This window comes from Juglans regia, chromosome 12 (genome assembly GCF_001411555.2).
Source record: "Juglans regia cultivar Chandler chromosome 12, Walnut 2.0, whole genome shotgun sequence".
Lineage (NCBI taxonomy): Eukaryota > Viridiplantae > Streptophyta > Magnoliopsida > Fagales > Juglandaceae > Juglans > Juglans regia.
This window is the reverse complement of record NC_049912.1, coordinates 21725524-21740860: the sequence shown is the minus strand read 5'-3', so window position 1 is coordinate 21740860 and position 15337 is coordinate 21725524. Positions and strand designations below refer to the sequence as shown.

Here is a 15337-nt window from a genome sequence, read left to right as displayed (position 1 = left end):
TAATTCTACCCAAAAACATACTTTTTTTTTTTAATTATCTCAACAACTAATTAAATAATAACAAAACTATAATATGAAATTCTAAAATAGTCGTTGAAGTTTTGAACTCTTCATTTCTATACTCAAAGTCGTTGTTTGGAAACTATGATGAAGTGATACGAGATGTGTTTGTGTTATTACAAAATTTCATTCTCAAACAACTTAAACGTAAAATATTTTTTAATTTTAAAATTTTTGACTAATTATTAACTAATCATTATAATTTTTTTAAATTTCTAAATAAAATATAAAAATAATACAAATTTCAAAACAAAAATTATATTCGAATAATTTTTTAACTTTATAATATCTTTATTTAATTTTTTATCTCTCATTTTTCAAAACTCAATCAAATATCTTAATTTAAATTATTTTATTATTATTTATAAAAATCTCATATTATCTCATTATCCAAATATGACCTAAATGTCGATCAATTTTATCATTCCGTTGTATACCTGTTTGACTCCTTAACGAATGTTCTTGTATCAAAAGAAAAAAATTTTAAAAATTTAAAAATTATACTGAAAAAGAAATATAGAGTGATTATTTAAAAATTATACTGAAAAAGAGAAATAATGCATACACAAAGAAATTATTTAAAAATAAAGTTATAAATTGACATGATTTTATAAGATACGTTCGATCTATTTTATAATAAAAGTAACTTTATAATCTGACGTATCACATCAAACTATGTCAATTTGTAAGTTTATTTTTTTGTATAATCCTTTTATAACTAAAATATTTCTTTTTGCTAAATGTTACTATGCTGCTTTAATTATACTGCTTATTTTGCCCCTTCACCACATATCATGTATCAAGCTTCAAATTATGCAAGCCAAAACGGAGTAATAGCATAAGCTAGCACTCTTTGGCTGATAACCCTTTCCAATAACAAGATATGGCTGAACAAATTAAGGTGTCTAAAATCAGCCTCGTTTGGAAAATTTCTCCTTTCAAGAGGGTGATGCTTTTCCATATTTGATGATGTGGAATCTTATCAAGACCCCTGAACTACAAGCCCACACGTCAGAACTCCTATAAGAACTGTATAGGATTTAGTCCAAGAGAACTCCTAGAGTAAGATCAAATCCAGGATGCCTAAATCTATAGCTCATCTCAACGTTCATCTTTTGACAACTAGGCTGCATCTTATAGTGTAATCGTTCCATTAAACAAACTCCATAACCTTTCTGTTACAATCTCATATCGACTAATTATGAAATTGATTGGTGGTTTATAAACCCCTAGACATCCTTCTATTGTAAGCTGGTTTTCAAGAGTGAATTCTACCTAGTGGGTTCATAACAAATGGTATCAGAGCCACCCCATGTCTAAGGCCATGTTGCGACGATTGCAATCGTGCTCCACGGGGAGTGATGTTGACATAATAGTGTTCATCCAGGGCTAGAAAAAAACCTAGTGCACAGCTAGCTCGTGTGAGCATCGAGACTGTCATGGAGGTCGGCTGTGAAGCATGGTGGTTGTTACGATCTCACATCAACTAAGTATGAGATTTGTTAGTGGTTTATAAACCCCTAGACACCCTTTTCTTATAAGCCGGTTTTCAATGGTAAATTATACCTAGTGGGTTCATAACACTTTCCCATACAAAATGTTAGATCATTTACTCCAAAACTTTCCTACGGGTATTAATGTACAATTGCATTCCTTGGAGTAGTCCTAAAAAGAGTAAATCAGAAAAGGGGGAAAGCTCATTTACATATCATTTTCTATTATCAGTTCAGCAGCCGCGCCCATTGTACCAACCCCACCAATCCCCAGCAAAGCCAAAGCAAGCTCCTCCTCATTCCACAGCCTCAGCCCATTACTTAGTCTCTTCAACACATCTGCATCTACCTCCAGTGCCCAATTTGGAGTGCAACCCACCATTAAGGTCACAAATCCTGAGACATAAGCACGCCACGTAGCCCAATCACAACCAAGTGATATTTTCCCATCAACTGCACTAGCCAGAAATTCCAAATGGGTCCCAAGGATTTTTGGCCGGCGTTTTGATGCAGATGATGTTGAGTCAACACCCCAAGCAAAAGCTCCACAAAGCACGGCAAAGTAAGCTAGAGCATATCCCGCAAGCATTGCGACCATCCCTTCTGATCCTTCTTCCAGCTCAGATCTGTGAACAGATATAAACCAAGATGGCAACGTTTCTTTTATTAAAGATTGAACTAGACTTAAGCCGCCAGATAACCATACTAAAGAAGCCCCAAGGGCAGCTGCCACTTTCACCCGAGTCATTGATGCAGCAAGTGAAACTTGTCTGTATCGCATTCCAATCTTGCTTGTCCTCAAATTCTCTAATCTCTCTCTAGGAAGCCCACTGGATACAATATCTCTGACAGAATGCATCAAGAGAGAAACAACTTCTTCTGTTATGAACACAATATCTCTAATGGATCGATAAACTCGTAGATAAAGGATACCAGGGGCAACTGGAGAAATCCCACCACAGAAATGGGATCCAAATCCATGGCCAAGAAGTGCTCCAACCCCACCGCTGCTTGAGATGGGAATATCATTCAGACCGAGTGTTGCAGCGAAGCAGCTTTTAAGTAGCTGAACCACTGCATCACTGTTATGGAGGAAGACAGTTTGAGAGGCAGAAAAGACAAGGAAGTCACTCCAGCGCTTTGCTTTTTGTGTCCACAGAGAAGCCACGATTGGCATGCAAGGCCATGGACAACCTGCTGCAAGGGACTCCAAGGCTGGGCCAGCCAGATTTAGAAAACGTTCTGACGCTCTGTCAATTTTGTAAGTTATAGTAAGGCTTACAAAGGCAGCCAGAGGCAGTGGAAGTGTAGATGGAGAACTGCCACCTGTGGGAACCATGTCAGAATATCTTATGAGAAATAACATTGACACTAATAACTATTTCAATATATAGAAAGAAAATCTAAACATAAGCTTCTCTCCATATGCGAAAAGAAAATCAATTCTAAAAGGCCAATTTCAATAGCTAATGACAGTAAGGTGGGCAAAAAAGGGATGAATTTTGATTGACAGAATTTGAACTCTATGTAGGTGGTCTTAAGTAAAGATATTAATCAGGTTTGATAACATCTAAGTGTAGAGCTTCTGAATTTGGACGCCATTGACAACCATATGCATACAAATGACATGCAACAGAAGTAAAGGTCTTTTGCCCACCGTCTAGACATGCAAACCCCTTTAAATAAACCTACTTATTGAGAAGTGATGACATGATAAGATACTACCTGCGGAAAGACTTGGGATATCAACACCGGTAGTAGCCAAGATTTTTTTAATCTGTTCCTCAACATTAAAAAGATTTGCAGCAGGACTGGGCCAATCTGTTCCATTCATAAAAGCTGGTTTCCAAACACCTCTAGTTACTTCAGCAGAGAAGTAGCTCACAATGGTTGCCAAAGATGCAGGAAGAAAATCAGCTAAATCTTTAAGACCTGGAAATCATTAAAGGTTATAAATTACAGAAGTACATATCTAAAAAGATACTTTTCTCCACAACAGATAGAGGAGGATGTATTCTGGATATACAATTCAAAGAACTGGAAATTTCAGGATATCATATATGTTAGGTTAACTTCAGTCTGTGTTACAAAGAACAACTTATAACTTGGGTTGTAATCTAATATAATTGAAAATATAAAGATTTGTTTGATTTATTCCATGGACTTTTCTGGTATAACTAGCAGAAAGCCCACAAAGAATCAAATTCGCACACAAGGCTAACCTGTGGCCAGTTCACGAGGAGAAAGTTTTCCATGAGCACAGGCAGTTAAAGCGGCATCAACCACAAAGGGAACAGCTTCCAGAATATCCCAGGAAGGCAATTTAGGTCTTAAAGAGGTATCTTCATTTCCAGGTCCAGAAGAACTACTACTTCCTGATGTAACAGTTAAGGATTGGCCTCCTCTATTAATCTTCTTGAACATCATATTAAGAAGCCCATCAACAATCTTATGAACTGGGGTTCCATGAACAAGACCAGAGAGGGTTGAAGCTATACATGCTTGATGCTGCCGATGCCACGCTTTTAATTTTGGAAATGAGTCCACAAATACAGGTTGTGGAGATAACAAACTTGCAACTGCTGAGAGTCTTCTCCTGTTTCGACTCTTATTGACATTTCCAGAAGATACTAGGTGTGAGTTTCGTAATAATAGGAGGTATTCAGGAGTTAGTTGGGATCCAACTGTGGGTGTCTCTCCTACTCCATGTTCAAGAGGAGGATGATTGAACCTCCAAAGCTTCAAAAGAAGAATAAATGCATTTGAAAACACAGCATGAGCAGAAACTTCTTCCCCATTTGTAAGAACCCATGGGACGTCAGGCACACATGAACCAAACACCTCACAGATTGGCATCAGTGAACATGCAAGTTGCGGAACCTGGAAATAAATTCAGAAAATAAATTTATTTTATTTTGTAGATGACATGAAAGTCTCAGTCAGTGATGCCCTCTGTTGAGTAGAGTCACTGAGTTTGAAAATATATCCAACTCCAATTCAATTTAATTGTAGGTTCAACACTTTAAATAGATACATTAATAACAAATAGAAACTGTGACAAATAGTCCATGAAAAGTAGTAGCTTCTGATTATTGACTCTGCTCCTTGAGCCTCTATCCCTGTTTCCTCAATTTAACAATCGTGCACCAATTGGTAGCTGAAAAGGCACTCAACTGAATTCTTAGTTCAATAAAAGCAACCGAATTCTTATTAAATTGCGGGCTATTTTTTTATAACATTCATTTGACCTTCCTTGTTCCACCATCTATATGACTGATATCACTCACATTGTGGCAACCATTTTCTGGTTTTTCATTGCACATGAAAAAACCATCTTAAAGCTAAGCAAAGCATTGAGGAAAGGGATCAGTTGGGCTGCAGATTGTGGAAAGATAAATGACTATGCACAAAGTCTCATTGCTCATTCAAAAAATTTAGCCAAACCAACGAAAATATCATCTTCTTTCATATTCCATGTTGAATAGGTGAAAATAAAAACATACCAAGCCATGTAGAGAGAAAATCTGAATACAATCAATAGATGCTATTCCAACAATTAGTACATTCAGCATTGGAGCGTAACCGATCAAATGGCTGCCATTCCCACAATATTTTGGAGGAGCTGGGGGAGACAACAATCTAGCAATGAAATGAATGGTGTGTTCCTGCATGAAATGTAGACATTGAAGTGATCAGAGTAGTTGGATGGTTTAGATATGATCAAAAAGAATATGGAAAATAGGAAGAAAGGCTAGGTATCAATAGCGTGCAAGGGTAATGAAACTATTTGTGTTGCTATCGAGGAAAAAAATTAATGTGATAATGTAATAATTTCACCTTCATTACCTGTATATTCCAACCCCGAATTAAGGAGGCCCCACAAAGTATTGTAGCAGCAGATATCTTCTCATCATCTGTTCCTTTGACTGCAATGTCAAATATTTTCTCGAGCTCTGCCAAGCTTCCATTGAACCCATGAGCTTAAATTCAGTGGATTTACCTTCGGCAAATTTCAATTTATTCCAAAAAAAAAGATCATTTGATATACCTGGCTTCAGAAAAGAAAATAACTGAAGGCCAGGCTGCAGTTGCTTAAAAGGTACTCTATTAAGTTGAGCACATAGAGATCACTATTTTTCTTACACTGGATTTTCCATTTATAAAGTGAATAAATCATAATGTTATTATCTGAAGGAACAATCCATAACACATACATATTTTGTAAAAGATATGAACTTAGCAAATTAGAAAGTTAATTGGTCGCGGATGTGTTCTCTGAAGCAAATGGGTTGTTTGGGGACGAGGTTTGGCTCAGCTGCCTCAGCTTAATAAATTGTGATGAGGAAATGATTATGGTGTTACACTACGGAGCGGGAAGCTTTATCAAGACAGGTAGTGGAAACAAAGTACAATGTTGGAGTATAGAAACATATAAAATGCAGGAGGGGTGTTTTTTTAGGTGGTTTTTTTTTTTTTTTGGTATATGAATGGGGATAGTACCAAGATACGTTCTGTGATGCCCCAAGGTAGGCCCAAGCCACATATGACCTATGCCTTCAAAGGACTTGTCAATGGTACATAAAGAACAAGCACTTCTCCCTCATAAGCAATATAGGATCCCATGCATCACCGACACTCACTAATCAGTGTGGGGTATCACAATTTCCCTTTCTTAAATTCCCAACGTCCTCATCAGGCCATTCCATCATAGGTGGCATGGCTCAAGTCCCACACTTCTGGTTGGAATAGGCCCTAATATCATTTGTAACTCCCAAGGGAAGCCCAAGTCACATCAAGACCTATACTCTAAAAGGACTAGTCAATATTACAATTGGAGGCCCAATGAAATCATTAGAAAGAACAATAACTTCTCCCTCTCAAGCATGTGGGATCCCATACACCACCGACACTCATTAGTCGGTGTAGGCCCATAACTCACAAGTCTCAGGATAGAAACCTAGCTCTAATATCATTTATAATGTTCCAAGGGAGGCCCAAGCCACATCTGAGTCCATACTCCAAAAAATTAGTCAATAGCATAATTGGAGCCCCATTGAAATCATTATAAAGAGCAAGAATTTCTCTCTCCCATGTAATGTAAGATCCCATACACCACCTATGCTCACTACTCAAGATGGGGTATCACACGTTTTAGCATGATCTATGGTGTGGGGATCAACCACTAAAGGAATCTTTTCTAGATTTGTTCAATATTGCTTGCAACAAGGAGACTTGGGCAGCAGATGACATGCAACATTCTAATGGTATTCTTAGCTGGAATCTCTCTTTTATTTGATTTGTTTGGGACTGGGAGTTGGAATGGGTGACTGCATTTTTTGAATTGGTGTACTTCCCCAGATTGAGGCAAGGGGGTGATGATAATATTTGGTGGATCCTTCCAGAAAGTTTGAAGTTAAGTTGTGCTACCAAGCATCATCTAATTTGGAAGAGCATATGGAAAGTCAATGTGCCTTTGAGAGTAAGGGGATGCTTGGGGAATGGATAATTGGGGAATGAGATGAGATGGAAATTTTGTGAATAGCAGTAAGATGGTTTGTGAATAGTAGTAAGATAGTTTGAGTTAAGTATTTATTGGGTTTTGGGCAATGAGAGAGAAAAAGTTGAATAAAAAATATGATAAAGTTAAAATATTGTTAGAAAGTTGAATTGCTTTTTTTTTTGTTTGAAAAATTGGAAAAGTTGTAATGATTAATTTGAAAAGGTTGTAATGATTGTTTGAAAGTGTTTGTGTTTGAATGATGTTTGAGAAGGAAATGAGATGAGATGAGATGGGATGGGATGAGATATGTTTCCAAACATCCCCTAAGTTTCTTTGCGTGGACAGCCTCTTGGGAGAATTTTGACTTTTGACAACTTTTTGATAAGTACTTTGGACAACTTAAGGAAGAGAAATGTCATGGTAGTGGATTGATGCTACATGTGCAAGAGGAGCATACATGAGCATACATTTCTCATCACATTATACATGGGAAGGGCCATATAACAATTTTTATTTTTTTAATATTTCTGAACTTATGTATTTTCATTCTTCTTTTATCCATTAAAGGGATATCTCTTGTATACATCATGTGTACTAGGGTTGCATCCCTTTGTGCCTTTCAATGAAATGAATTTACTTATCAAAACAAAAACAAAAAATAATGTCTAACAACCCTTTGACTAGTGATTTAAGTATTTGTTTCAAGAACGAATACGGAATTTACCGTATAAAACACTAGTAGCTATTCAAAAGGTTGCCAAATATTTTCCTGGGTTTTTTATTAGCTTATCAAAAAAAAAAGGTTACCGAATAAAATTGTATTGAGGACATTGTATGTAAGTCTTGGCTCAAGTGGTAAAAGCCTTGGGCTTGGGGGTATGTTCCCCCTAGGTCCAAGGTTCAAATCCCCTTGGGTTTAAACAATCTCTAGGGGCCACACCCCCTAGTGAAAAGCCAGCGATTTAACCAGTTCCGTGTAGAGAAACTTCCAAGGATGCGGTGCATGGGACCAGGATTTACTATACAGGGGTGGGTCCAAAGGGCCTTGCCTTGGAGAGGTTCCCCAACATCAAAAAAAAAGTTTTGAAGAGAAAAACATGAAACGGCTTCATCAACAACATTAATTTACAAGTAATTATACCTTGAAGCAGGAGTTGAAACCAAGGCATTTATCAACAAGGGAGTGAGTGGAGCGCCCTTCATAAATGATGACCAACTAGGTGCTTGAGCAGGCACACTATGAGGTATTTGATTGATTTGTCCATTCACATATCCTGGCCAGAGATATGCAGATGTGTCTAGTAGATTTCTGGCAATACAAGCCTCAACTATCAAATGGCGCATGTTTCCAGCTGAAATAAAGGTATAGCACGAAGATTAGAAAATCTAAAGAACGTATCACAATAACAGTGGTCCCATAAAAAGAACAGAACAGAACAGGAACTTGAAGATATATATATACAGATAGAAAAGAATACTGGCGTAAGGAAAAAGCTTGGCCAAAAACCAAAAAGTACCTAAATAATTAGAAATATCGATAAGAAACTGGATGTTCAACTAGGTTGTTAGAGCAGACTAACAGATAGAACAATGGATGGAGGCAACCAAAACAGTTCCGAGGATCCAAGCATCCAACCAAAGAAACATGTTTAGTTTTGTTCAAATATTCTGCTATTTATTATTTCCTAAGGAACATTTTCATTCAATCATCACAGTAGTTAGGTACAACATGAATTCATTTTCCACAGTAAGAACATATGCTGAGAAAAAAGAAGTTTGCAGCCCCATTCAAAGTGAATTACAAGTAATTTTGGTAGGCACCATGAGTAGACCTTCATAGTCACTACCATATGCAGGTAGACCATATTCAATATTGCTATATTGTTCCACACCTCTCCTCTAACTGAATATTGCTTTAAATTGTTGGTGGTTAATAAATCAAATACTTACAACAGTTGATAGGCATATCTTTTAACCCAATGCACTCGAAGTATGCACTCCCCACATTGATGCCTGAAGCAAAAAGCATTGCCTTTGCAGCAGCCTGATTGGCTGCAGAAACAACAGATTGGGGTGGAGTCAGCAAGCCCTGATAATCCCTAAGTATCTGTAGGCTAGAGACCAAATCATTGTGGCACTTCCCTGTAACCTTTTTGTCTTTCCAATGATTAGTAGAGCCGCATTCTGTTTCATCAACTGGTGCACTTTCCTCCTCAATTAGATCAGCAACCACAAGTGTTGTGATAGACAACAGAATGCATAATCGAGTATCAAGGCGAGGCACAGGGCCCTCAATGGGATCCCTTTCCTAACAATAAAAAACACTATAAAAAGCTTGGAGTAAGAAATAGCAATAAAATGTATTACATTTGTAATTATTATTTATATATTATCAAATGAAAACCTAGATGGTGATACTTGCTTATTTTTATTTTAAACAAAACTTTATTGATAAATGATAAATAGGCCTAGCCCAAGTTCATGGGACGTATACAAGTGAATACTTACTTAATTCTAAAGATCAAATTGGGAACTTCACTCGATTGAAACACTTTTTTCCCTTAGAAATGTAGCTTAGAGAGCAGAAAACTCTTATCAAAACCTTTTCAGATTGCTGACCATCCAACAAGGGGAAGAAAAATCAAACATCAAGACAAGACACAAAGTTACAAAACTATTACCTTTGATTCAGGCCTAACACCAAAGAGAACAAAGAAAATTTAAAGGGTAGAAGCCATAGTCAAATGCTTAAGAAAATTGTAACTTATGCCTAAAATATTTTACGTGTAGAAAGAAAGAAAAGAAAATTTCAGTACAGTTATAACGAATCCTGACCCTCTGAACAAGACGAAGAGATGCTATCCAAAGAGCTAAAAAAGTATCATGCCAGGACGTGCCATTTATTGCTTGAAGGGTTTTAATCAAACCTGCACACATGAAACCCCATTTTCATTCTTCTAGAAACTGGATTTGAAAGTGGATCAAGCATCATTTCAATTAAAATTATATGTAAAGAACTTGGAACAAAATCTGGCTTCACCACTAATTATTTCAATAGCACTTGTTGCATTAACTAGACATCCGTCCATGACATCTTCCAATAAAAGATCAAGAGGAAGCCAAAGAGCAGAACGGTTAGCCCCTTGGCATGGACCAGCTGATGAAGATAGAGAACCAAAAGCCATAACAGCATGGAACTTTTGTAGTGAAGTTGTTTTGTATTCCCGAGACAAGACTGTTGGAGCATCTGAAGTCAACTGATGAAGAGCCTCAGGAGTTAGAGCATTTGAATTTCTTAGTGCTGATGAATTTGTTTCAAGTAACCGTAATCGCTGGATGAAATGAACCCAATGGGTAGGCCTGACAAAGTGACGGATGTATTAATAAAAAAATTCCATTCAAGATACCAAATCTAAAAGTGATTTAAGGTAGTTGTGAACGGGCATTAGAGGCATGGATTGAATAATGCAACATAGCAGGATTCAACTAATAATGAAGAGGATGGCTTTTTTGGAAACTTCTGTAATAGGATATATAACTATCTCCAAAAGGAATGCCCCAAATATCAATGAATAACACACCCTATCCAATGTTTCATAAACCAAACATGATAGTCGCCCAGCGAGATTTTACATACACACAATTTATATAAAATGCATAAACAATTCATAAACTAGAACAACACATACATGTTCCGACGAGCCAAGAAAATAATTCTCGAAATTACTTTATTTTGCAGAAATTGCCCTATTAAATCGACAGACATCACAGTATTTTCATTCTGTAGTCTCTCCTGAAGTTCAGCCCTCTTCTCATCGTAAATATCATGGTAATCTATTTGCATGTCTTGTGATTTAGTTGCCCATATGGACTTCTCATCTGATGTAAGTTCTAGCAACCCTTCATCATCTAATGTTGCATCAAGCAGCTGCCACACAATTGAAAAAATAAACTGAACCACAAGAATCCCAGGTTCACTTGGGGTCATGCCAAATCTCTGTGAAAGAAGAAGAACATCATCTATTGATTCCATGACCCTGCAAAAGAAAATAGGTTAGAAGCTACAAATGAAAAAATGACACTGATTTAGCTCAATCGCTACGTAGTTGAATAGTCAACTTTAAATGAATTAACAAGCTTTATGATGCAAAAATTAGAGAGGAAATAGAGTAGTATAAATAAAATGAAAACAAGTTCATTCATAGTTGAATGGTGAAGTTATATCATTACATGAGTCATCTTAATCGAGTTTCTCTTGTATAATCCATGCGTACTTGAGTTGCACTTTGCGCTTTTGAAAAAAGATGGCTTACTTATCAAAAACAAGTATAACAAGTTCCATCCATACCGCATAAAAATAAACATTGGAGTTATTATACTATTATAACCTCCTATTAGTAACCGAAGATTTCATTGACAATTGCCAAAGGCATAATCCAAGTACACGGAAACATTATAGTATATTATAGTAAAATCCATGTGCAAAGAAAACATCATAACAACGTTAGAAATATTTTATTTCTTTATTTTAGAATTATGAATCAATTGGATGTAATGACATAAAACCAAAATAAAAAGTTGTGCATTGTGTAGCATCCAACACCCTAGAGTAGGTTTCAGTTCAACCTAACACTGGTTGCTCTAGTTTACTTTTTCCTCAACTCTTTCCATAGCTATTCCCAGTTATTTTCTGTATCGTAAGCTGTATGTGCCAGAGACCAGAGCTGTTTACACGGTCCAAGCACATATAATAGGATGAAAACAATGAGATCAAGCAACAATTTAACAGCCTGATAATTACATTTATCCAGTCACAACAGCTAACTGTAAGGACATTCATGGCAGAGATACTATAGGATGTAGTATGGGGAAGAAAATGCTGGCAATATTGCCCAAGTGACAACAGTAGAAAATGAGTTTTTGCATCTCAAATAATCTTCTTCTTAACATGGCCACCTTTGGCAATGTTGTGATGCTAGGTAGCTTAGCAAGGCCAAGCAGTCGCTAGGTGTTGCCTAGTGACACACACTAAAATAAACTTGAGACCATCATGTGATATATCAAAATAAACTTAACAGTTTAAAAATATAAGATTTAACATTTTCGAAGAATTTAGCTTTTCCTGTCTTTGACTTTCTTCCCGGGAGGTTTGGCTAGTGAGCTGAGATGAGATGAGTTGAGATGAAAGTTGAATAAAATATTGTTAGAATATTATTTTTTAATATTATTATTGTTTTGAGATTTGAAAAAATTAAATCGTTTATTGTATTTTGTATGGGAATTTGGAAAAGTTGTAATGATTAAATGTGATGAGATGAAGTGCTTTTTGTATCCAAACCTAGCTATATGTTGCGACATACAATCTAACATTATCAGTCAGCACTTCCACAATCGTTCCAGGCCACATGGTGACAGAATACAATCAAATGATAGTGACAAGGTGAACCAAACAGACATAAATGGCTCTGATAATATAACTCACTTCTGATAATTCAGATCATTTATCTGAAATTTAAGGGCGAAGGCGTGTCTCTTAAGGAGTTCAAGATAAAGCCTATATGCCACCGGCCAAGATTTTCGGTGCGGAATGACCCTGTACAAAAGTTATCTCCGTCAATGTGACTGCCAAAAACAAGATAGTTGAGCAAAAATGATAAGGTCACGCACACATATAGCTATACAACACACACACACACACACACACATATATATTACACACATATATGCGCGCGCAGAGAGAGAGAGAGATCTTGAGGTACAAAGAAAGGAAAACAGCCTTTTATAGTCTGATTTTCCATATGTTAAAACTTGAGAATACAATAAATCCACAAAAGTGACCTCAACAGATTATTTGGCTGAGTTGCTGTTTTAGTTCTTGGCGAGCAAAACAACAATAAGAAAAAAAAAAATTGAATGCACTCTGAATTTAGTTGTTACTTTCTTTTCCTCCATTTTCTGAGGAACAACACACAGTGCAGTGAAGAGACCAAAAGCGCCGCTGACTGAAACTCATCGAGCAACACGCGGTGAAAAGAATCGAACGGTTTAAGCAATCTCACATAATTTCGATAATACCCAACAAACAATATCCCAAAAACGCCCATTCCAAATCACCAAAACAGTCCCACCAAAGACAAAACAAAACAAGACCCAGAAAACCATTCAAAACAGAAACACAAACCTCGTGGAGAGCAGGGCAAGTACGAACATAGGCGGCACGATCTTCAGCACCAACGCCTTCTCCAGAAACTTCCAGAGAATAGGAAGGTTGTTGTCCCAGCAAATGTACGATACCAACACGTCGGCGAGCTCCGCAGACGGCAGAGCCACTCCAGCGGAGTTTAAGTTCGAAGATACCTGTAACGCCCAGTGCAGAGGATCGCTACCCTTTCTCTGGGCCACTCTGGTTAGCTCTCTCACGCTGTCCCAGATACCAGTATGTACGGACACCGCCATTTCTGAGCTCAATTCGGCCGATGTTTCATTCCTTCGTAGATGGACAAGTAAACTCAGAGAAGTCCAAACTCCAAAGCTGCTCTATTTCTGTACCAGTTCGTGAAGGTCATATCATCTCGATGTTCAAAAATCATTTTCAGGTAATTCGATTAAAATTTGGTTAGTTAATATATATTTATATATATATATATATATATATGTGAGATGTATAGTGTATACACCGCCTTTTCTGAGAAATAATCGTTAGGATTCGTTTGGATTCGTAAGTGATCTCAGTTCATCTCAACTCATCTCAGTTCATCTCAGCTCATCTCAACTCATCTCATTACTATTCAGCAACTTTAATTCATAAATCTCACTACTATTCACAACTCATCTCATTACTATTCACAATCCATTTCAGCTCATCTTAACTCATCTCAAATCATCTTCGAATCCAAACGTCTCTTACTCATCAAAAATTAATTTTTATCCTTTTAAATAAAAAATTTTAAAAATAAATAGATAATATATTATAAAAATATATGTTATTTTATATAGCGGACGAGATTTCAAGTTTTATTTATAAAAAGGGTGCGGCAGCTACTATGACCGCTGGGCATACCGCGCTGTTTAAAAAGTTTTTTTTTTTTTTATATATTTTTTTAATATATTTAAATATATTTAAAAAATAAAAAAAATACATCAATATATTTAAAATCATTTCCTTAATTATTAAGTGAAAAAAAATTTAATTTTGACCAGCGGTAAGAGTCAAATTAAGGAGGCAAACTAGACTTTCTCTTATAAAAATACAGTTCTAGCTAAAAAATATTTTTTACAAATTTAGCTTTTCAAAGTTACACGTTTCAAATTGGAACACTTTTAAAACAAGAGAAATGTTATAACTAATAATAAATTTTATAAAAATAAATTTACATTTTAATATAATTTTTTTATGATATGTTAGATATCTTTTATAATAAATAACTTTATAATATGACGTAACATATTAATTCACGTTAATTTATGAGTTTATTTATATAAAATAATTTTGTAACCAAAACATTTAAGAACTAGTTACATTGCTTCAATGCTACATCAATCTAATTTAAAAATATATATATATTTATTAAAAAAAAAAAAAGTCCAAGCTAGATTATCCTAGAAAATGAAAGGACAATAATACACTATCATTGTAGGCCACCTACTCACTCCACTAATGATCAGCAATCCTATGTTCCAAGAAATTGGTCACTGCCTAAAAAGAGTTCCTCCCATTTTAAGATAAGAATAATCACCATCTCCTTGTTTTCATGGTACTGCTATTCAGCATTACCATTTTGTCTCTTTAAATTTATTATTAGTGAAATTAATTTTTTTGTGTATTTTTTATTTTTAATTTTTTAAATATAAAAAAATACACAAATAAAACTAGTGTAACATTTTTAATCATTTAAAAAAAATTAAATATTCTAATGATAACTTCAAAAAAGCAAAACGATGAAACTAAAATATAGTGGGTAGGGTAGGTAGTGATGATGACTGGCAAAAGCAATCTCCAACTCTCAGAGTTGGATCGCTTTTGATCCTAACTAAGGCCTCGATTGTTTTTAGTTATTTTTAGAAAAAATTTTAATTTAATTTATTTAATTTTTATAATTTTTTAAAATTTTTATATAAAATAAAATAAATAATTTAATTTTTTTAAATTTTAAAATAAAAATAATATTAAAAAAATATATTCTAATAATATTTTATTTTATTTTTAATTTTTAATTTATTTAATTTTATCTTATCTATAAAAACAAAAAGTGATGATGGTGCAGCCATTTGACTTTGAATGTCA

General features: G+C 35.4%; 1 protein-coding gene across 2 annotated transcripts; it reads right to left on the bottom strand.

Moving 5' to 3' along the window:
• Positions 1–1590: 1590 nt before the first annotated feature.
• Positions 1591–13650, bottom strand: LOC109005902 (mediator of RNA polymerase II transcription subunit 33A-like). 2 transcript variants are annotated; one of them, XM_018984992.2, is made up of 13 exons: positions 13235–13650; positions 12536–12646; positions 10743–11090; positions 10094–10413; positions 9889–9980; positions 9004–9361; positions 8195–8405; positions 5400–5514; positions 5057–5218; positions 3776–4433; positions 3279–3485; positions 2487–2879; positions 2249–2398 (listed from the first exon to the last, which is right to left on the bottom strand). In XM_018984992.2, the coding sequence occupies exons 1-13, from the start codon at positions 13507–13509 to the stop codon at positions 2361–2363; spliced, it is 3288 nt and encodes a 1095-aa protein (XP_018840537.1). In that variant the 5' UTR covers positions 13510–13650; the 3' UTR covers positions 2249–2360. The 2 variants fall into 2 exon arrangements, with proteins under 2 accessions (XP_018840536.1, XP_018840537.1); XM_018984991.2 differs by having other exon boundaries at positions 1591–2879.
• Between the last annotated feature and the right edge of the window lie 1687 nt (positions 13651–15337).